Below are 24,626 nucleotides of genomic sequence, written 5' to 3'. Positions count from 1 at the left end.
TCAATATATTGTTAACTAACTGTACTGTGCCCTATGTTTATCTATACCTAGCAGTGTCAAATGTGTGTGTGTGTGTGTGCTCACGCACATCTGACTCATTTAAATATACCTTCACTGATGATAATCTTGAATAAAATCACTATTCTTTCTCCAAAAAGAACTAAAGCCCATTCCATGTAAGACTCTCAGATAACTTGACAGGCTGACACTACTGGCATTAAGTAGAACTCATATCTGGGGATAATAAGAGACCAGTTTCAGGCTATCAAAAGATTCCTGATTGAGGACAATCTAGATGAGAAAGTGGTAAATGTACATCTCTGACAATGTTAGGGAACTACAGGGCTGCAAATGAACTTAAAAAAAAAAAGTCTTCTGCTTTTTAAAGAATAAAACAAAGCTAAGAGTAAATCTATAGTAAGTTTAAAGCTACCTGAAGGGAACTTCAGACTAGTCTGAGCTACAAATGAGACTTTGTCTCTAAAACAACAAACAAAGACAAGAATGAAAATAAAAAATAAAAAAAAAATAAATTCAGTCTTATGCAACTGTCTTCAGACACTATGTACATTAGGTCAACATTAAGCTTCTTACCTTTGGCAATTCCCATTCTGACCGAGATCCGTCTGCACTATAGTAATACTGTCTACCTTGATCATCAACATGCTTGAGCCACTACAAAAACAGAACAGGTTTTTATTTAATTTAAATAAAGGCTAGTTTAAATGGCTATGGTTAAGATTATTAGACATTATTCTTAAAAATTTCATCCTACCAGCAAGAAAGTAACAAGTAAACAAATGAACTCAAGAGCTTAGCTTGGTAATATAATACTCAATATTAGCATGCACTTCCCTCTTTCCCCAAATGTCAGATAATTCAAATATCATTTGACAACACAGTAAGAAACATAAGACATAAAGATACGTGGAGACATATGTATGCTAGTATAGCAGAGGGTCTAAAACATCCTAAGAACAGGTTTTAAGACATTAAAAACATTTTTCAAGTTTTAGGTATAAAAATCTCACAATTTAAGCCTACTTTTATAAAATCCTCATTATTTCTCTCAGTCAGTGCACTGTACACAATGCATTTTAAGTAAAAAGAGAACTGCACACAATATAGAACAGAGAATAAATAAATAATCTTTATTTTTACAGAAGTGAAAACCACTAGTTTTATACATTCTGGGGCTAAATAACTGAAGCAGGAAGAGGACTATTTGCCTAACCCCTAGCCTTAAGTAGCAAACCAATCGGCAACCATTTAAAATGGCTTTTCGGGTAGTGCATAAAATTTTGATATTCATTCATAAACTAATTAATTACAAAATACTAGATTCATGGTCTTTATTTTACACAAACTCAGTCGCAATGGAGATCGAAATATAAGCTGTGTGAGAGTGTGTAATAACAGCAGGTTGGAAAAATCATTGAAAAAACCCCCAAATTTCCTCAAGAGAAATACCAACAAATATTTTTATTGAAGAACCTTAAGCAAATGACAACAGGTCTGTCCTCAAAGATTCAACTGAATGGGTTATCAGTCCACGAAACCACCATTGCTGTAGTCCATTTAAACAGTGAAGCAAGGATCAGGATATAGTTTGGTAGCAAAGTGCTTACATATCATATGTGAACCTCATGTTCTATCCCCAGCCAATAACACACCAACAAAACCATGAATCAGTAGTATTCCTATGTACTCCGTTGTAAAATTGCTATGAGGAATACTTCTCGTGAGGTTTTTTGGAGAAAGAGCCTAACTTCAAAGTCACCATCTCACTCTGCCTCTCAAGTGCTAGATTATACATATGTACCTCTGTACCAGCTTATGAATTTATTACTATTCAACCTCAGGACACAATTATCTCATGGGGATTCTGTCAAAGTATACTAGACGAGAAAAAGAAAAAGAAAAGTACCTTTTCCTTAGTATAGTCACTGGTATATAAGGTATGCCCACGTTCATCCAGCTCTTCTGACCAACCCCTGGGAGGAGAACCACACTGACTATCTGACTGGCTGAAACAACTGCTGTGGTAGTTTTCTTCTGATGAAAGAGGCTATAAACAGTCAGAAACACAAGGATTTTCGTCTTTGAATATAAATATGCATTGAGTGAGAATCTAAAAAGACTGAATTTACTTAGCTATACATACTAGGATATCTTGAATATATTAATAATATTCAAATATTTACTTTTCAAAATAAATTGTCTTTAGTACATTTTAAGTTGTGATATACAATTAACATTAGTTATTTTATGAGTTATATTAATACAATCCTGGACAAGGTCCTGACAGGAAATAAAAATAATTACAGTTTAGTACAGAACAGCCTCAAAGACTTGTGTGTAGAAGGCTTGGTTCTCAGCTCTTGGTGCTAACCATGCAGATGAGATTGATCCATACCTGAGTTAAGAACGAGTAAGAGAGGACTGGCTTGAGCAAATGCATTTAAAGGGCATAACCTGTCCCTGGCTCCTTGTTGTCTCTGTCCCCTATCTCTCACCTCTTTTTCCTAGCAGCTGTGTTGAGGTGAGCAGCTTTCTTGCACTATGTCCTCCTACTATGATGTTCTCCCCCACAAACAGCCAGAGACAACAGACCCAATTGTCCACAAACTGAAAATATGAGCACAAATGAACCTTTCCTCCTTTACTTTGGTTTTCTACAGTGGATGTCACAATAGAAAGGAGATTAACAAAGGAATCTTTACCATTCACATCCTAGTGAGATTACAGATATAAATTATCTGAGCGACTAGCAAGAAAAGAGAGCGTATTCTTTATAGGATAAAATGACAGCTGAGTTTTCAGCATTAACAATGGAAGCCAGAAAACATGAGAATAAGTTAGCAAACCAAACCAAACAAAAAGAACCAAGTCAAAAGTCAACTTGGGGGGTTGGGGATTTAGCTCAGCGGTAGAGCGCTTGCCTAGCAAGCGCAAGGCCCTGGTTCGGTCCCCAGCTCCGAAAAAAAGAAAAAGAAATAAAAAAAACAAAAACAAAAGTCAACTTGGAACTACATTAAATCCTTAAGTAACTCAACACTGTGTGTGCTGAGCATGTATGGGCGCATGTATGTGCACGCACACATGCACATTTCCAGACCAAAAAAAAAATAAAAGATTCTTGGGCTGGAGAGATGGCTCAGTGGTTAAGAGCACCAACTGCTCTTCCAAAGGTCCTGAGTTCAAATCCCAGCAACCACATGGTGGTAATGAGATCTGATGCCCTCTTCTGGTGTGTTTGAAGACAGCCACAGTATACTCATATATAATAAATAAATGAAATATTTAAAAAAAAAAAGATTCTATCGCTAAGAAAAGCTCACAAGGGAATTTAAAAGCATGTACTGAAAGCAGAAGAAATTTGAGGGAGAAAGATTAAAATTAAGGATTGAAGTTGAGTTGTAATACATAATAGAGGAGCTAAAAACAGAAACAAAATATACAATAAGTGCCGGAGGAGACTTGTTAAGGTTAAACTGTGATAAAGCAGACATGGTGAGAATCAGGGCAGCGGTGGGTAGCAAGATTGCTAGACTCAGGCCAGATAACCCTTTGCTGTGAACAGTTGTCATAAGCTGTGTTAGCAACACCTTTGGCCTCTAACACAGTACTCCCTCACTGTGATAGTTAGTCTGTAAACAGTGCTAAGATTCTGGAAAGCATATTTGTCCTGCAAAGCACTGTTACCATGTAAGAGCCATTGTCCTTAGGAAACCATTAGATAAGCTTCTAAAACAGTCTCTCAATTTGTGGGTCCTGGAACCTTTGAGGGTCAAACAACCCTTTCATGGGGGTCACATATCAGATCTCCTACATATCAGATATTTGCATTATGATCCATAACAGTAGCAAAATTATGGTTAAGAAGCAGCAACAATAGTAATTTTATGGTTGCAGGTCACCATAACATGAAGAACTGTATTAAGGAGCTGCAGCATTCGGTCAGTTGAGAACCACTGCTCTAAGGTAAGACAGAGAGACATGGCCACTTACTTCCTTTCAAATTTTACAAAATTAACTACAGTGAATTATGTCTAAAAAGATACACACCCACAAGAACTGGAAGAACAGAGTTAGCAGATAACAAACATCTCAATTAACCATGCAGAAGAAAGCTTAGTCTAAACTGGCAGGGAGGAAATGGGCTACTGGATAGCAGGATCTGGAGCTGGCTCAGAAACAACAGCACTAGAACTAAGACACGATGGTCGGGGTACGAAAGATGAGAGGACTAATGGTACCAAAATCCCTTTCTTCATGCCCATGCTCTAGGCATATTCCAAAGCAGAACTGGGGTGGTGTTAATCCCCTCAAGAGGGCAATCAGTAAGAACCTCAGTTGCAAAGCAAATCACAGTTAAGAAGGATCCAAAGACTAAGGCACCTGAGAACTGAATGCTGACACCAATGCATTAAAGGGCCCCATGCTGTAGGGAGAGGGGCTGTACAGTCAGTGTGGAAAGGCCCACAGGGTCTAACAGGGAAGACAAGCAACTAACACAGAGGCCCAATTCAAGTGAAGTTCAAAACAACTTAAAGCTGTGAAAGGAAATTATTTCTAACCTAGAATTTTACACTCAAGCATTTGCTTAAATACAAATGGTTTTCAGATTCACGAAGTCTCTCAGTTTTACCTCCCATCTACATCCTTTCTTCAGAATTGATAAAAGATGTGTCTAGAGACTTTGGAAATATCTATTCTCACACAGGATGTGCAGAAACATACATTGAGACCCTGACAGACAAATTACTTTCATTTACAGAATTAAAAAGGTAAGAAATACAAATTTCCTGTGTATATCTAATTTTTTCTACTATTTTGTAATTTAATCTTTCCTTAGTAATTATAAAGATTTTTACTATTGATAGACAAAACTTTTTTTCCCAAATCTTTCTAGAGCTTTCCTAGCTTTTTTTTTTTAGCAGTTTTACTTTTGGTATTTCTATTTTTGTTCTCAATTGTGAACATTATAAGTCACCATGAAAGAGAGCTGTGAATAACCAATTGAAAAGTAGGACAAGAAGGGGAATATTAGCTATAAAGCTCTTCGATTCTGCTAAATGCAGGATAGGTGACCTAGCTGCTTCCTGTGAGAGTTGGTAGCCCTCATGGAAACCCAGCACAAAGTGGCAGGACTTCACTGAATCCCACCAATCCAATCCACCTTTTACCTACATAGCAAAACTACAAACAAAACAAAACAAAACAAAACAACAACACAGTGCTCCCCTAAAATGTCAGGTCTCTATAACAGCCTGCAGGAGATACTGATGAGAGAGGAAAGCAGCAGTAAGAACAGTGTATAGCACAGTTCTGAGGGAATTATCCTCACACGTGACTAACCCAACTACAGCCAAGGAATAATCATGACTTCCCTTAAACAGAATTAAAGGGTGTCTTGTATCCTTACTGGCAGGAAAACATGAAGAGTTTGATGGTCACAGAACACTGACTGTTTTGATCACTTAAGTAACTTTTTCTATGTATCAGTCTAGGTTGTAGTCATGGACCTCCTTTTCTTTTTACTGATTTATATAATAAGCATCCTTTTGGGGGTGGGGGAACCACTGTGATGGGACAGCCTCAAGCTTGCTGTGAAGCCAGGACTGGCAATGACACTGCTGTGAGTTTCACCTCTGCTGTGCTGGCTCCTTCTGATGCAGTAAAGAAAAGGTTCTGCAGTGGGCAGGAGCCAATGAGTGTTCTCTAAAGACAGTATCTGTACGCTAGTTAAAGGTTTGAAGAAAGCCTGGGGAAATCTTAGAGGTTCAAATGCTCTACCACACTGATACCAAGAAACCAAGCTCTTTGTTTCATTTCTGAATAATGAAGAAAAACTGGGAGCCTTACTGGTTGGCTCTGATGTACTCATACCTCTTGCTCTCCTGGGCTCTGAAAATCTCGGCTTGTGCTCACATCCCGAGCCCACCGAGGTGGTTTCCAGGTTCGCTCCTGGGTTGTGCGGTTATAGTAGTAACAACGGCCTGAACTGTCTTTGTGAGTCTCCCACTCCCCATTAACTTGAATTGCTGGGCTCCCAGGGAGAGGAGGAAGAGCAGACTGCGATATTTTCAGTTCCTGTAGGTTAGCATAAACTGGAGAATCTGGCCTTCCTTGATTAGGGGGTGTGGTTGCCTGTGAAATAAAATTAAAATTTCATGTTTAAATGGCATAACATTTACAAATTGAAATTACATTAAAGAAATTTATAAATAACCATACTAATGTATTTTAAAACCTGGGGAAAATACCAAGAGCTGACGGTACAAAGCTAAGCTCTGTGGTACAGCCCTTGCCCAGAATGTTCAAGGTCTGATTGTTAGCACTACAAAATAAATGAGCAGATAAGTATTTCAAAACAACACATAAAAATGACCAAGAAATTTTAAAGGAAAAATAAAAATACATAAGACCATGGGAATAAATAGTATGGTTTAATATTCACAGCCAGATTGATTCTTCAAACAGAATCTAAAATGAGCTTGACAAATCTCCCTGACTCCTAAAACAATATTCAATTAACTGACAGCTATAGGTTCTATTTAAGATCTGACACAAGAAGGTTGTACAACACTGGATAAGACCACTTCAACTATCCAAATGTGAAGTATTTAACCCATAAATGAAAGGACTAGACCAAGCTACTAAGGTTCCCTATGGCTCTAAAATCTAAGATTTTTGTCAATTTAAAAAAAAAAGATTTATTTATGAGTATATATGTGTCTGTGTGAAAGTATGCTACATGAGGCTAGAAGGAAGTGTTGGACTCCTTGGAGCTGGCTGTGGGCTGTCCAATGTAGGTGGTAGAAAATGAACGTAAGTCCTCTGGATGACCATGTTTTTAAATACTGAGCCATATCTCCAAATAATTTAAATAATATATTTCTATGTTTCTATAGCTCTACCCTCAGTCAGATACATGATAATCTAGTCACTCTCAATTCAACAAATAATAATTAAAAAAAATGTAACTGGAAAAGGAAACACCTATTCATAGTAGGGAATCAGTTAACTAATTAAAAATAAACATTAAAACCCAATGAGAATACTTGGAATACATCCCTCCAAGGACTGGCTCAGTGGTATACTGTGTACTTAGAATCCCAAATCATACATTTACTCCTCAGCATGACATAAGCCCTGCTCCTCATTTCAAAACTTGATTACATATAATTCCCTACAAATACACAGTCTCAGCATGTAGTATGGTTAGCACTTGTCAGACAACAATGTACTGAATGAAGAAAGAATGCAAATGCAATGGCCAAACAGACACAGAACTAAGGAACTGAAACTGGTTAGAGGTGACAGAGAGCAATCATTTCTAGTTTGGGGACAGGATGGTCAGCTACGCCCCTATCTCAGAATGAAACATCTCCAAATGAACTGAGCATCATGTATAAACACAACAAAAATTCTGTCTTCTAGGATTTCGTAAAGAAAAGTGAAACTAATTGATCATCTGAATGAATAATAGACAATGTTGAGGTTACATGGGAAACAGATACTCACTGAAGCAAAGCATTCTGAGCAAGAGTGAGGAGAGCTCCAGGATGAAAAAAATAAACAAAAGAGAGTTAGTTGAGAGGCAGAAACACATGTGAAGAAAATAGCTCAGCAGGAAGCCAGGCCTAGTGACACCTACCTTGATCCCAGCACTCAGGAGGAAGAGGCATGGGCATCTCTGTGAGTGTGAGGCCAGTCTGTTCTACATAATGAGTTCCAGGACAGTCAGAGCTGCAGAGTGAGACCCTGCCTTAAAAAGGTAGAAATTAAAGAACCAACATGGCTCCTGTGAACTCACAAAGTCTGTGAAGAAGTAGAAAGAGGAAAGCCTTAGGTTTTAAATCCTCCAGAATACCTAATTAGTAAAGGAACAAGGACGACCTATGTGCTATGTTTAAAGCATTCATGTTACTAGTGGTATAACTCAAAAGTGCTTGTCTAACATGCACAAGTCTATGAGTTCAACTCTCAGCATGGTCCCCTTGGAGAGAAAGAAAACTACCACAGATGACATCCAATATAGTATTTAGAAATTAACAAGTCTTTAAGACAGAAAGAACATTTTGAACTACTATAACATTTAGAGGGATACAACTATGGGATGTACTTCACATATACAAAGCCCTGGATTTGATTCCCAGCACAGCACAAAATCAAGTATGGTGGTATATGCCTACAATCCCAGCATCTGGGAGGTAGAGGCAGGAGGATCAAGAGTTCAAGGTTATCTTCAGCTACATAGCAAGTTCAAATTCAGCCTGGACCACCCTATCAAAGGGAAGGGAGGCGGGAGAGAAACAATGCATCCAGCTCCACCCTGCTCTGGAGATCAGCTTGGTAGAGGGATGCCAATAGCACAGAAGAGGAGAAATGCAATAAATATGGTGGGAGTGCACAAGCTGGGCAAGCTAAAGCCCAGACATAACAAGGTCAAATAACCATGCAGATGTTACGTTTGTATGAAATAATTTGTTTCACAATTTTAAACTACAGATTAGTATCACAATAGAGAACCGCACATCTAGAGGAGGGAAAGGAGAAGCTCTTTGGATTCTATTGGTTGGTACTCTATAATGTTCAACTGGAAATGATCAAACTAGACTGAAAGCAGAGGAAAACCAGGGCAAAAATTATAAATGTAAAGATATTGGATCAGTAAGTTAAGAGAACATATATGAGAACCTCAGAAAACTGAAAAGACAGGAAAAGTGAGCACAGAATATTTGAGAGGTAGCACATGGTCTAAGGATAGTGGTCTCTGTTACCATCTGTGTATGTATAAACAAGACACCGGATAAAAGGATCCAGTAAGGAAGGGTAGAGTCAAGGTCTTCTATAGGCAAAGAGGAGGCTTTCCAAGGTGGAGCTCAACAGTGTCAAATCCACAGACCTTAACATAAAGAATGGGAAGTCACCTGACTCAGCATTCAACTTCTTGAAAAGATTCAGCTGCCAGCCTTGAGTATTTGGCCTGCCACTATCAGAGTGAGTGTACCTATGTATGAGTATGTAAGTTCATATCCCCAACCCCATAACAAACACATGTATAACCTCGTCACTGTGGATTAGACACAAGTGGATCTGGGGCTCACTGCCAGAAAGCGTAGTCTAATCAGCAAGCTTTCAGGCTCACTGAGAACCTGTCTCAAAATAAGGCAAAGAAGTGGTTGAAAACTATATCCCAGTGCCAACCTCTGGCCTTCACATGGACCCACACGGGCAAGTGCACATGCATATAACAAACAGGGATTAAAGTTGTATGCCACCTCATCTGACTAAAATTATTTTATATGTGTAAGTGTTTTGCCTGTGTGTCTATGCCACATGTCTTGAAGGCCAGAAGAAGGAGTCAGATCCCCCAGAACTGGAGCTGCCATACAAAGCTGGAAATTGAACTTGGGTTCTCTGGAAAAGCAGCAAGTACTCTAAATCGTTAAGCCATTTCTTTGGCTTTTTAAATTTTGTAAAAATTCCTTTAAAAATACTTCCATAAATATTTTAAAAAGCTTTTACAAAAAATAAATCTAGTTATAGAAAAAATCATTTCCTAACTTTATTGCACTGTTACTTAGCAAAGTCAAACTGAATTCCTAAGAACAAAGGCATGGTTAGTACTGTCTAATAGTATAGAAGCTTGAAAAGGCCATGTGTGATTGATTTAAAACAGCGTGCATGTACGCGTGTGCGCACACACGCGCACACACACACACACACACACACACACACACACACGAAAAAGAGAAAATAAAAATTGCACAGTCAATCCCATCTAAAACCTGGAAAGCATGAAGAAAAGCCAAGCATTACGAGTTTTCCCTGAGTAAGACTAGGTAGAACCTCTTCACGTTTCAGCTCCTAGCTTTATTATCATGAGATTACCCAGAGTTCACTACTTAGGGGCCAGTCTAGGAATGACAGTACCAGCACCATCACGATTAACACAGTAACAAGAGTTTCCTGAGGGCAGTTGATGAGTTATCTGTCTCAGTCACCTAGGGTTGTTAAAATTCTTGGGCAGGATCACAGAATTATAAGCAGCGGTGGGAACAGTCAAGAATCTACATGTAAAATGTCCTGGCTAAATTCTCATATACATTGTTGTACAGAAGACTGATGAAAATCAGTGAAGTTAGTCCCCTTAGTCTTAAGGCAAATACTCATGCATAATTCTGCAATCTACATTCCAGCTGATTCTTCCTACGTAGGAATTTAAGCAAGAATTAACAGAGTACTTAGAACATATGAATCAAGGTAAAACTTGTTTTCTAACATTTGTAAGAAAAACCTTGTTTGTATATTGTCATCAACAAACAAAGGTGAATTTTTCATGCAAGGAAAAAAATCAACCTTTAAAAGGAGAACAAAAATCCAAAGTTAATTGTATAAGCTATATCTGTCATTAATTTAACAACTGAATTGGGACTAGTACTGCTGCACATGACCCAATTTTATATTTTAAAAAAGACTTGGCCTGTTCTACTTTATCCTCAAAGGATCTCCAGGAAGGAACTCTGGAAGCACATCTAAAGGAAGCTTTAAACTTAAACTGTGTCTGAAGTTTTATTTCAATACAAAAAGCACTGTACTTGTCTTCTTACCTTTGACGTTATCTTAAGAAATATACTACAATAAACTTCAGAGAACGGAAGAATGCAAGTTAGCTTAGGAGAAACACCTCCTTTATTAAACAACACATGTTATACAGCTTGATTCTTAAATCCCTACTTCACCAGAAATTCAGAAGTATACTATAAACCCCTATAGCCAATAATCATATTAATTTGGGGAGGGTGTTAATGACTAGGATCCCAAACTGAATTTAAATTGTTTTAACTCTAATTTATGCAACCAAAAACATGAGGGTGGGGGGAAAGAGAGAGAATTGGAGCAAGCAAGAGCTCAAACATGGGGTAGGGTGTTGGAGGTGGGGGTGGGGGGAATCCCAGCATAAAGGCAAGAGAAATTACTCCAAACTCCAGGCCAGCCTAGTCCTCATATAGAGTTTCATAATAGCTAGGATTACATAGTGAGACCCTATCTAAAAACAAAACAAAAAATTATGTATGTATATAATGTCTTTATAATTTAGTTGTTTAAACAAGTTCCTTTTCTATAATTGTTTATTATAACACTGGCCCGATTAATAGACAATAAAGAACAAAACAAGAAAATCTACTAAGCAGTCAATAGTAAAAATGTAGCTAAAATCTATCAACACTAACTCCAAAGCAAAGTTTTTCACTGAAGGCAACTATTAGAAAAATAGTATAGTAGATGTTTAACAATTCTGAAATAGACTTATAAATCCAAATACTATCTTAAAGCACAGCCTGAGGCTCCAAGCTATGCAAACCATACTATTATTCTTGATGTTTTGCTTTTTAACATTTAAGCACCAATAGCAAACAGGTCCCAAGGAGAAATTCTGAAGCCCAACTAATGCTCATTTCTAGAAATCCTGCAATACACTAATGAAGTCATTTACGTACTATTAACTCACAGAAACAGGTGCAAATTAATAACACTGTCCACATGCCACAAGAGAAACCAAAGTCGCAGGAAGCTGCTGTTGCAAGTCCTAGATGGTAGTGACCAAGATGCCATTGCCATGTTAGCTTTCAGTTAGGAAACTTATCCAGATAGATTAACTAAAAGGACTGAAAGAAAATACCCCTTTCAGATCAAGTGCTCTCACAAGCATCCTTTCCTCCAGCTTTGCTGCTCTGCAGCTTACTATAAGGGTGCTTGATACACCATTCTCAGCCCACACTTCCTTTCTGCTTTTCCCTCCAGAACTTGATTATCTCTAAGGCAGTGTTTGCCTGGCTTATCCCTTCATCATCTAAGCCTAGCATCACACAGATAAACACTCAGCAAGTTCCTAGGCAAAAGATACTTTTACACAACTAAACTAGAAAGCTACAATGGAAATCAGAGTCTAATCAATTCCACCTTCCTATCTTTATAGTCTGCATAGGAAATCTTACCTGATGCCATTGCTTCAGCAAAACATCTTTCCAACATCTCTCTCTTCCTGAGCTATAGTTTCACTCTAAAGGGATATTGTGGGCTGAGACTCCACAAACTCACCCTCTCCCACTCCACTTGTCAGTTTAAATACAGAATTCTCTCTATCCAAGTCATTCTGTGACTCTTTAACAGTTTTACTGTTTTTCCATTACATTACTTCAATTCTTTCCACCTCTACCCAAAGTAACTACCTAGTCCAGGCCCCACCTCTTGATGAAACAACTACAACTACCTACAGTGAGGTCCACTGACCCATTTCTTTGTTTTGTCCAATCTTCTTAGTACCACTAGCTAATCTCTACAAATACGCTTATTACTCGTGTGCTTAACCTAAGTCCGAATCCCAGCACAGAAGTTGAGGCTCTTAAGCTCTCCCATCCCTTGCTGCCTCCACTCACTGCTATGCTGTTCTCTGCTCTATACCCCTTGCTACAGAATCCTATTAGCAAGCCCATGTTGCTTTTCTCCCACATCTTGAAATCTTTACCTCTGTCATGTCTCATTCCCAGCAAACCACACATAAAACTAGGAAACCAGAGATGTAGCTCAATGCAGAGTGCATGTCCCTCACTCCTTTCTGTTCACCTAACTGCATACGGCTGGAATGTATCCTGTCACTCAGGGCTTTTTGTATTAGTTCCAGGGGCTTTGGTTTCTATAACAGCATAAAATCCCTGGGGTTGGATACAACCAAATAGAGTTGGCTCGACTCTCTGAACTACTCTCTGACTCAAGAAGCAAAATTCACACAGATTTCTTGTGCATCTGAAACAGTACAAATAGAAATATACCAAGAGCCAGGTATGTAATCTTAAATTTTTTAGTAGCCACATTAAATAAGTAAAATAAGGTAGCTACTAATAATATGCTTAACTAACCTAATATATCCAAAATATTATCATTTCTTTATATATTCAACCCAAAATATATTTAGTTTCTTTTAAACTTATGTTTTTAGAACCTAGTATATATTTATAGGACATTTCAAGTTAGATCCAAGATTCATTATCACTTATATTTGTATTTCATAAAACTTACATCTGAAAATACAACATACTCAAATTAGTCAAAATTCTTAACTTTACAACAAATGAACTTAATATTAAGTAAAATTTAAAATTTAAGCTGGAGACCAGGAGATGGCTCACTGGGTAAACACTAGGCAGACCTGACTACCAGAGTTCAGATCCATGCTGAATAAGTTTGTCCACTGACCTGAGCATGTGTGCTGTAATGTATACACCCTCACACAACCTTACATACATAAGTAAGTAACAGACTTCTGTGAATCTTATTTTCTTCTTTACTGTTTTTAAAAATCCATAGAGTATTTCAAAAGGCGGAAAAACAAAGGAGATGGCTATAAGAAGCAAATATGTACTAATGAAATTTCATCACTGATATACTAAAAAAAAAAAAAAAAAAACCAGGCATGCTTGTCTTTGTTGGTCTGCAAAACACACGCAATTCTCCAACAGGACATTATGCAGCTGTAGCAAGACTTAGCTGCTATTTTATGCTGATGAAGTAGCAGACAATGATCTGGTCCCCTGCCATTCACAATTACAAATCTGCCTCCCAAGGGACTTGAATGGTAACTCTACCATCAGCATTCAGAGAATGCACAGAGATACTTTGTTCTAAAATTTCTGGAGATTAAAAGCTAATAATGGGGGCTAGAGGATGGTTCCGTGGTTTAGAGCACTTACTGCTCTTTCTAGAGGATCTGAGACTGGGCCCCAGAACCCACACCAGGTGGCTCACAACCACCTGTAACTCTGGCTCCAGGGGATCTAACACCCTCCTCTGTCCTCTCTAGGCACCTGTACACATGTTGCATTAACACACACACACACACACACACACACACACATATACAAACACAAACATGAAACAAAAATAATATAAGTAAAAATTTTCAAAAGATTAACATTATTGTAAATTGGAAAACAAGGCCTCTTGTAACTAACTTGTTGAAACATACTAAATGTATAAGTCTAAGTTTAGAAGTTGGGGGTTCTGATAGACCCAGAATTATAAATTCCTAAATTAATCTAGTTTTATGTGTTTAAATGCCAGACATGCCATAATTCCACTCTTTTCTATGCACCCAGTATCTCTTGTTTTATGAGCATCTTCTGAAACAAAAACTGTTCCTTTTGAAACAAAAACTGTTCAATCGTAGAGCTTAAGAGGACAATTTTATAAAGTGTCACTTCAAGCTCAAATAAATGGCTTTCTAGAATAACACATGTACCAAATCATTAATGTTTGCTTAAGAACTCTATACCACAGCTACTGAGATAATCTATTGATTACACATGAATTAATAGTCTTAAGATTTCCTAAGGTTATATTGAAAACCTTCAATAATGGAGCCAGAAATTTGGTGTGTCATTCTAACCTGTACACACACACACACACACACACACACAAACACACACAGCAATGTAAGGGGTTCTCTCCTTTCCCCAGCTGTAGGAACACAGTGCATTAACAAGTATGCTCCACTCTGTAGTGAGTCAAGTCTGGCCAGAACTGCAACTTGTTTCCCAAGACCTTTAGTAACTTTTTAGGGTTGTTTGCAAGCTTCCTTTTTCATCAAAAACTGGCTCTCAAATCAGGTTTTTTGAGAAAGATTCCAAAAATACAAAAGACATTCATCTCATAAGTCAAATTAAAGATTTTCCCGTTCCAAGACAGGCACCATAAATGGCAAAACCTGTGCCACCGAGACTTAAATTCAGCTAAAATGTAGTTACTTCTTGTCCAGCACTGCCTTTGGGGCTGCTACTGCTTCTTGAAATGGAGAATACTGAAAAGGCATAAAACCACCTGGTTCTTTATAAAGGGTCTTCCTTTTCAAGGAAGAAAGTATCTGCTTCTCAGGTTTCTAGGTTCCTCAGTTTCACTCAATGACTGCACTAGGATGAAAATGATATGCACAGCAGAATACTGTATTTCTGAGAAAATTCTGAAACAAAAAATGTTCAATAATAGAGCTTAAGAAAAAGAATTTATAAACTGTCACTTCAAGCTCAGATAAATGGCTTTCTAGAACACCACATGTAGCAACTCATTAATAAATTTGCTTTAGGAATTCTATACTGTTCCATGTATGAGTGTCAAGTACTGGTAGACACCAACATCTACTGTTGTCAACATCTCGTTGTTGTAAAATATCAGCCCACGCCTGTTGGGATAGAGCACACCAAACCAACACAGTTCCACATAGAGAGATTTAATGGGAGTACAAGACAAAGGGAAGGGGTGAAAAAAAGAAAAGAAAGAGCAAAGAGAAGAAAGAGAGTCAGGGGGCGTGGGGGCGGCCCCAGAAGCTGTCTGCCTTTTATTTCTTTTATTTGGAATATGTGTTGCAAAATGAGCCAAAAGGTCACTTTGACTTTAATTATATCGACAAAAATTATAACAAGATCGCATTCCTTCCCATTTGACTTTTTAAAAAATTGCTAGTAATTTATCACACCTTACTAAAAAGACTTCTCATTGTCCTTTCCCAACACTCTAGCCCTATGTGAACACATCTTGAGTATTCATACTAGCCATCACATGAGCATCCAACAAGGTCCCTCAAAGTAAGCATTCAAACTAAAATCTTTTATTTGTTTGTCTATGTGTGTGCCCGTGTGCATCCTGGGGCCTGCAGAGGCCAAAAGAGGGCACTGGATCCCTCTGCAGTGGAGTTATGAGAGGTTATGAGCTGCACCCTAAGTCCTAAGTCAACAGTGCAGGTGGGTCCTGGAAATCGCACTGCAGTTTTTGCAAAAGGAGCACTCATTCTTAATCACTGAGTCACTTCCCAGCCCCATCAGCACTCAAAATAAATGAAGGAAAATCTGGCATGCTTAAAGAAGATATCTAAACAAAAACAATTAACAAAATTTAAAGACACAATTACATGACTGAAAAAAAATGATACACTAGCTGCCTAGAACATTCCCTTCTTTAAATTGTGAAATATAGATACAGAGGGCAAAATTAAGTTGGACAATACACAGAACTAAAGGGAAGTAATGCAGAAAGCAAGTGTAACTCCAGTTGAGATCTTAAATGACAAAAAAAAAAAAAAAAAAAAAAAAAAAAACACAATTGATCAGATAGTCTTTTCACAGAACAGTTGACTTTCAGTTTGCCTTTCAGAATTCCACCGTGAAACCCCAAAGCTCCTTCCATAACACAATCAGGACACAGCAGCAGGTCTCCAAGGTGCCATCTACCTATGTGACAATTTGGTAGTTCTGTACTTGGGGATATTTTATTTTATGCTTTCTAAGGTGTGAAAGTTAGTTTACCCACTAAATAATCATACAGAACTTCCCTCTGTAGAATGTCCTCACAGCTCACTGTGCACCACTGAGCTGTTGTCTACTTTACTAAGGCATCATCTATTCACAACACAGTTTCTCTTAAAAAATAGCTACTCTTGGATCTGGAGGAGCCAGGTTCATTTCCCAGGTCCTATAGGCAGGCACATGTTACACACACATGCAGGTAAAACACTCATACATATAAAATACATTTCAAGAAAATATAATGTTATTTCCAAGCTTAATGTCCACAATTGTAAGCCTACTAGGAAGTAGGAACAGGAGGCTTACCATAAGGAAGAGGCCAGCTGGAGCTATAAAGTGCTAACCCTGTCTTATAAAAAATAAAAATACACAGCTTAATAAAAACCAAAAAATACACAGCTGGTGTTCAACAGATACTTATATAATGATTTTATGAATGAATTATTCAAATAATTTGAAATCAGCTTATGCTTTATTTTCCTCTTCCTTTCCAAATATAAAAATCATTAAAATATCTTAACGAATGTATAAAAAAAAAAAAAACCTAACACTTCTCTTAAAGCCTTTGGTTCACATCATGTATTCAAACCTTTTGCTTCCTGCAAAACATGGTAGAACATACAGATAATCCCAGCTCTCAATAGACTGCATATTCCAAAAACAGAATACCTGTTTCACAAATGGATCCAAACTTTTCTGAAATCCAGGGAAGAAGGTGCAAATTCTATTTTCAACACTGCTTGTCATGTACATTATTAGAAAAATCCTTAAGACAATAGTCTCACAGTTCTTATCATCAAACGCCAAATCCTCAGTGTCCCCCACGAATACCATCAATCAGATACAAAACCATAATTACATTTCATATGCTCACTTTCAATGGGGAAAGAAAAAAGAAGGAGAAAGTTTATGGCAGATAAAAGAGGGAGCACAGCCAGAGGCAGGGACATCTGGGAGAGTCCAGAGTGAATATGACCCTGATAGTTTAGCTATTTTTTCTTCATTTTTAACTAAAAAAAAAAAAAAAGTTAAAAAAATACCACAGAATATCTTAGTGTTGCCTCTATGGCTGAATCCCATTACAAAAAGTATATCTACATATAAAACAATATAGAAAACATTTATACAGCATATTTTGTCAACTGCACACTTTTTTAAGAGCTGCTATTGTTTAGTGCTAGTTATGTTTTGTCAAATGAATATCATTAGAGCCAGCTGGGAAGAACAGCCTCAACTGAGAAGTTGTCTCCAGCACCTTAGCCCAGCCCACTGTATGTGGTGCTACCCCTGGGCAGTGGTCTAGGGTGTATAAGAAAACAGGATGAGCAAGCCATAGGGAGCAAGCTCGTAAGCAGTACTTCCTGTCTATGGCCTTTCCTTTCCTTCAGTCCCTGCCCTGACTTCCTCCAGTGATGGACTGTTACCAGAAAGTGTACGATGAAGCAAACCGTGATTTTGGTCCTGGTGTTTATCACAGCAACAGGAAAGTTACTAGGAAACTGTACGGATACCAGTATTTACCCCCATTATACAGATGGGGAAAGTAGTTGAAAAGAGTTCAGCTACTTATTCAGGGGCAGACCACTGAAAAGTGACCTATCAGACTTGAAACTCAGGCCACCTGACTTCAGAATCTGTGTACTCCAACTTCCATATGCTATCCTGCTTGTAATGCTTCACTGAAGGATGAACAGTTTATTAAAGCTATAAACCTAATAAGAAAATCAACATTCAGTGCTTAGAAAAGGTTAATGGTTATAAGGTATAAAAACACAATTAAAAATTCTTCAGAAAATCATACAGACTAGACTATAAAAAAGTTAAATATGTCAGCTAGGAAATCAAATAATCCTCCTGTCTAAATGTACATCGGGGGTAAAAAATAAGCAGTCTAGGTCTTTTGATACTACTAGTGGCATTTTTTTTTATGTTCACTCACTCCATTTATTCATTTACTCTCTCATTTGAAAAACATCCATCACAATCCTGCTTGAATTTAAGAATGAAGTAACAGCCTCAAGGTCTGTCCTTGAGAAACTTTGCAAGCAACCAAGAGCTCTTCCCAAACTTCACATGGCAAGTTTCCAAATGAGAGTTCATCATTCACATAAAATAAAAAGCCTAACAAAAGGTTCATCATTAAACACAATGTGACAAGTAATAGCACATTAAAAACTAACAAGCACGACCTGTGTAGAAGTATATGCCTGTAATCCCAGCCACTCAGGAAGCCGAGGCAATAGGATTATCACAAATTCCAGGCCAGCCTGGGCAACTTTTAGCCAAGCTCCACTACAGAATAAAGTAAAAAGTAGAGCCAGGGGGGCAGGCTCTGGTAGTTTACTTGCCTGACATGGGTGAGGTCCTGGATTAATCTCTGGTACTATAAAAAGGAATGAACGAATGAATGAATTCTATCTTAGAAACTACACGTTTTAAAACTGCTTAGTAGTTAGGAAGCCTTTTTTAAAGATCTCAAAGAGCAATTCATAAAGCCTTTAATTTTCTGTTCAATGAATTTTTCCTTTAGCCAGATCAAAACCAAATAAACAGTTAATGTTATCAAACATGTACTCTGAGACTAATCTGCTTCCTTATCCTGTCAACTATCTCAAAATCCAGGTGTGTATTCCTCATGAGGAAGTTGCAGAAGCGTTCCAAAGTCCAGACTGTTAGTCACTACCTGCACTGCCCAGCAAAGAGAACTATCACAAGTGATTCATCACACTGTGCTGAGAACACTTGTCACCAGTGTGAAGGATGCAAAAACTCACAGACTTCTCTCTCCCTATAGTTAGAGAAATACTTCAGAGCCTTTAGAATACATTATTTCACATTAGCTCAGCTTGTCTTTTAGTAAAAGATTTGAGATTTTATTTCTTCTTTGTCAAATATGTCTGACATGGTATAGGTAATAAATATTTCAAATAATTAAGCAATAATCTCTGTGTGAGCACGAAAACCAAACAGGCCAGTTGATATCTCAAATATTCTCTCCTCTGCCCAGAAGCACATTCTCGCTTCACATATTTATCAAAACACTTTTATCTTTGTCTGGAAAATATAGCTAACATGACTGTGTCGGTTCCAAAAGTTCTCATTTAACATGTTTCTAGTCTCTAGCTACCTTTGGCAAGCAAAATGAAAGACAATTATCACTACACAAGTGTGTTCTGCTGGCACCTTAACATGGAGCCATCCAACAAAGTGCCTGTATGAGGCACAAGTTAGTTCTTATTAAAAAGACAAATAATTTTCAAGATTAGTTTTCATGGTTCCTTAGTATCACAGAGAATACTTTTTAAAAAAATCACCGAGAAAATAAAATTAACTGCTAAGACAGACTCAACACTTTCTTTTAAAAAATGAGTTTCCAACACACTTCTGACACCATGCAAATCTGACCATCTCGCACAGTTGGGGACAGGAAGTCCTCCCACCATAAGAAGCTCCATGAGAGTTCTCCAGACTGGGAGGTGGCCGAGCTGAAGAGAATGGCCACATTGTGCAGACTGCTGCCTGGGAAGAAGACTAGACTAACCTCTGCAGGTACAGCTACACCCAAATGTCAGGCAGAGCCCACCTAACCTAATGCCAGCACTCAACCCATCAAGCAAAATGGTACTTCATAGTGTAACTTTTTCTCCAAAGTAACATTAAATATATGAACACATTACAAACAAACATACTAATATATATCTATAGGTAAGTGAGAGGAAGAGAGAGGGAGTGGAGAGAAAGGGAGGGAGATGAAAGAGAGGGAGATGAGAGGGGGGGAGACAGGAGGGAGAGGGAGAGGAGGCAGGCTTCAGTGGTTAAAAGTACTGGTGATTGCTAGTACCCACATGGTGGGTGTCTATTAACTCTAGTCCCAAGGAATCTGATGCCCTTTTCTAGCTTCTAAGGGCAATGTATTCAAACAGTATACAGGCACACATGCAGGCAAAAACACCCACATACACAAAATAATAAAGATGGTGGTGGTGGTGGTGGTGGTGGTGGTGGTGGTGGTGGTGGTGGTGGTGGTGGTGGTGGTGGTGATATTGTTTAAAACTAGCTTCCATGCACATTACTTTTGCCAATATAGGACAAAGTAGGCTAAAATTCATGAAAACTGTGTTCTTTAGGGGCAGAAACTCTAGCCAAGACAGAATTTTATCTACCATGCTCTAACCCTCCAATTAATTTTGCTATAGAAAATAACACCAGGATGATTAACACTTTGGAAGTGTGTTCTGCTAGGAAACAGCCTAACATTGCCATCAGTAAGTGCTGAATAAAACAGATACCTAGGTAAGCCTGATGGGGCACACCTGAAATCCTAGCACTTGGAATCAGAAGACAGAGGATCAGAAGTCCACAGCTAGTCTGGGCTACATGAGACCCTGTCTCAAAAAAACAAACAAGACTTGAAAAGAAAACAGATATTGGATATCCTTGTTTTGTTAAAAGGAAATCAATTATACAAAAAGCTCTGTCTCCATCAAATTAACAGACCTGTTATGCTTGCCCATCTACAACAAGAACTACCACAAAAACTGCCCAGTGCTTGAAACCACAGAAAACAGAAAAAGACTCCCATGTACAGAGGCTGGTGGACTGAATTAGTGTGTTGGAAAGTCCAAACTGCAAAAGTGATCAGGTTCAGTCCAATTCCTCACAAATATCAGCATTCTTAACACTGAGAGAAAATAATCTTAAAATTCATAAAGAATGCACAAAATGTCTCAAAGCAGAAATCAAACATGGTGTTATCCTGAAACAGACAGACAAGAGAGGACCTGAAAGTAAATCCTGACATCACAACAAACAGGTCATTGCTAGAACATAGGATGGAAAAAGGGCAGTCTTCAAAATAACAGTACTGGCAACCATGGATTACCAGTCAACCAGTTCAGAAGGGTGGAACCACCATCTCTCATCAATTACAAAACCAATTTAAAATGTATTAGAGATATGCAGCACTTGAAACTGAGTCACTGCAGGAAGACACTGCAATTACTGGGCTCATAGTATGGGACTACACAAAACTAAAAACTGCACAGCAAAACAAGAATGAAAAGGTAATCTAGGAGTTAGAGATAAATACAATCCAGATACACTGTATGACATTCTCAAAAAATAAAAATTTATAAAAGTAGATGGGTTTACCAAAGAAGGCTAGATGACACTAATTACTAGACAAATGCAAATTAAAGCTGCAACAAGATATAAGCAAGCAGGTCCAACTGCTAGTTAGAGGACAGAGAATAAAGATGCTTACACTCTGTCGGAGGAATGCTGCTACGTGGTAACTCCTCACCCACATGACTCAGCAACATACCTATGTACTTACTAAAAAGAAATGAAATCAGAAAGTTGAAGAAACATCTTCATACTAATGTTTAATATCAGTCACAATAGCCAATATAATTAACCAGTGTCTAGTAATAGATAAAATGGATAAAGAGAATATGAAAAATGTGTGGTAAACTACAATTCAGCCTTAAAAAATACGGTGACTGCACATTTCATTCAATCATAAAGGAATCATAAAAGGAATATATAGCATTTGTACAACAATATGCAAGAGACTGCAGGACATTATGTTCATTGAAATAAGACACGCAAAAGAATAAATATTACTTGATCTCATTCAAATCTAGTTTTTTGTTGTTTGTTTTTTTAAGCTTTCTCAGGCCACTAAGATGGATCAACATGTAAATGCCCATGTTACCACTAAGATGGATCAACATGTAAATGCACATGTTACTACTAAGATGGATCAACATGTAAATGCACATGTTACCACTAAGATGGATCAACATGTAAATGCACATGTTACCACTAAGATGGATCAACATGTAAATGCCCATGTTACCACTAAGATGGACCAACATGTAAATGCCCATGTTACCACTAAGATGGATCAACATGTAAATGCACATGTTACCAAGCCTCAGGAAAAAGCGGAAAGAGAAAAAAGACTCCTTCCTGTAAGTTGTCCTTTGACCTCCACACACAAACTATGGCATGCACACAAAACATACATACAAAAACTCATGCTCAAAAATAAATAAATAAATAAATAAATAAATAAATAAATAAATAAATAAATAAAATTTATCTGATAGAAGTTGCCAATAGAATAGTGTTTGTCAAAGGCTGGGGCCAGTAGAAACAAAAGGGAGGGAAAATTTACATAAATATTAAATCATAAAGAAAAGTTTGTGTCCCATTATGGGGTGACTGTACATAACAATACATCGTATACTTCAAGAGGATGGAAAAGAGGAAGGGAGGAGGGCTCCTGGGGGCTGGGAAGATGGCCCAGTGGGTAAAGGTACATGCTGCCAAGCCTGACAGCCTCAGTGTGGACCCACAATGGAAGAATAAAATGACTGACGTCCTAACATTGTCCTCAGACCTCCACACAAATACACACACAAAAATAAATTTGGAGGAAAAATACAACAAAGGATTGACAATGTTTTCACCACAAAGAATAAATATTTTAGCAGATATATTTACCTGATTCAAACATCATACAATTAACACTTGTATAAAACAATGACAACAACGACAACAACAACTCACAGGAGTCCCCATAGACATATAATTTTACATGTCTATTTTTTAAAAATTAAAAGAAATATTTATTTCCTTAAGACTTATATAATTAAGCCACTACCTAAATTTGCTTCAAATTTTAGTTCAATAAATAAATAAAAGGAAAGAAATGCACATGATGTGGACAAACTGAAAAACAGGTCTATCTGCTGTCTACCCTGTCCCCTGCTGCAAATGGAAGCTAGTAAAGGAGCCAATACACTAGGTAGTTTTTTTTCTTAAGCTTTCCAATTTCCAACATAGAAAATGCTGTCTTCCCTTTTTACCTTCCTCACCAAAGACACAAGTCGTCTACTTTTCCTTCCTAGTTCGTGTTTTCAAACATGAACTGAGCATTCTTATACTACACTTCCTTGTGGGAATGTAACATAGTATAGAAGTGGAGGCCAGAAAGGCCTGCAACTAACAGGAGGAACCCACCTGGAGCAAGAGTGAGGTCAAGCCCAAATTCTGGGGGGAGGAGAGAGCTGAACACCCAGAAGTATGGACCATCCTGAGACCACAGGACAGACTGCCACTTCTGCCCACCTTTGCCCACATCCCAGATATACCTCTCCTGGGCATATACCCAAAAGATGCTCCAATATACAACAGAGATTCATGCTCCACTATGTTCATAGCAGCCTTATTTATAATAGCCAGAAGCTGGAAAGAACCCAGATGCCCTTCAACAGAGGAATGGATACAGAAAATGTGGTACATCTACACGATGGAGTACTACTCAGGGATAAAAGCAATGACTTCATGAAATTCATAGACAAATGTATGGGACTAGAAAATATCCTGAGTTAGGTAACCCAATCACAGAAGAACACACATGGAATGGACTCACTGATAAGTGATTATTAGCCCAAAAGCTCGAATTATACAAGATGCAGTCCACAGACCACATGAAGCTCAAGAAGAAGGATGACCAAAATTCGGATGCTTCACTCCTTCTTAAAAGGGGGAACAAAATAATAGGAGAGGACATGGAGGCAAAGTTTAGAGCAGAGACTGAAGGAATGGCCATTCAGAGCCTGCCCCACATGTGGCCCATATACACACAGCCACTAAAACTAGATAAGATGGATGAAGCTTAGAAATGAATGCTGACAGGAACCAGATATAGATCTCTCCTGAGAGACACAACCAGAGCAAGTCAAATACAGAGGTGAACACTTGTAGCAAACCACTGAACTGAGAACGTGACCCACGTTGGATGAATAAGAGAAAGAATTGAAAGAGCTGAAGGGGCTTGCAACCCCATAAGAACAATGCCAACCAACCAGAGCTTCTAGGGACTAAACCACTACCCAAAGACTATACATGGACTGACCTATGGCCCCAACTGCATATGCAGCAGAGGATGGATGGCCTTGTTGGGCAGCAGTGGAAGGAGAGCCCTTGGTCCTGCCAAGATTGGATAAATGTCGGGTGGTGGGTAAAGATGGTGGTAAAGGAGGGTGGACTGGAGGGGGAAATCCTATGCAAGAGGGGAAAGGGATAGGGGGCTTATGGACAGGAAAACGGGAAAGGGAATAACATTTGAAATGTCAATAAAGAAATATAACCTAATTAATAAATAAATTAATTAATTAATAAGAGTGAAGTCAAGATGTGTCTAAACACCAAAACTTCATCTTGAGACCAACAGGAGTTAGGACTGCT

General features: G+C 38.1%; 1 protein-coding gene across 5 annotated transcripts in view; it reads right to left on the bottom strand.

Moving 5' to 3' along the window:
• The window catches only part of Arhgap12 (Rho GTPase activating protein 12), a 113,349-nt gene that overhangs the window by 34,116 nt on the left and 54,607 nt on the right, over positions 1-24,626 (bottom strand). For 2 of the 5 annotated variants that reach the window (XM_006254012.5, NM_001107357.2), the window contains exons 4-6: positions 5,893-6,153; positions 1,928-2,068; positions 595-675 (exon numbers count right to left, since the gene is read on the bottom strand). In XM_006254012.5, coding sequence (XP_006254074.1) covers positions 595-675; positions 1,928-2,068; positions 5,893-6,153 — 483 coding nt within the window. Of the gene's footprint in view, positions 1-594; positions 676-1,927; positions 2,069-5,892; positions 6,154-7,530; positions 7,560-24,626 lie in introns of those variants that run through there. The other 3 variants (XM_006254013.5, XM_063276459.1, XM_063276460.1) reach the window with 2 other exon arrangements.

Source organism: Rattus norvegicus, chromosome 17, assembly GCF_036323735.1.
Source record: "Rattus norvegicus strain BN/NHsdMcwi chromosome 17, GRCr8, whole genome shotgun sequence".
NCBI classification, from domain to species: domain Eukaryota; kingdom Metazoa; phylum Chordata; class Mammalia; order Rodentia; family Muridae; genus Rattus; species Rattus norvegicus.
The sequence above is the reverse complement of the archived record's forward strand: the minus strand, read 5'-3'. Positions and strand labels throughout refer to the sequence as shown.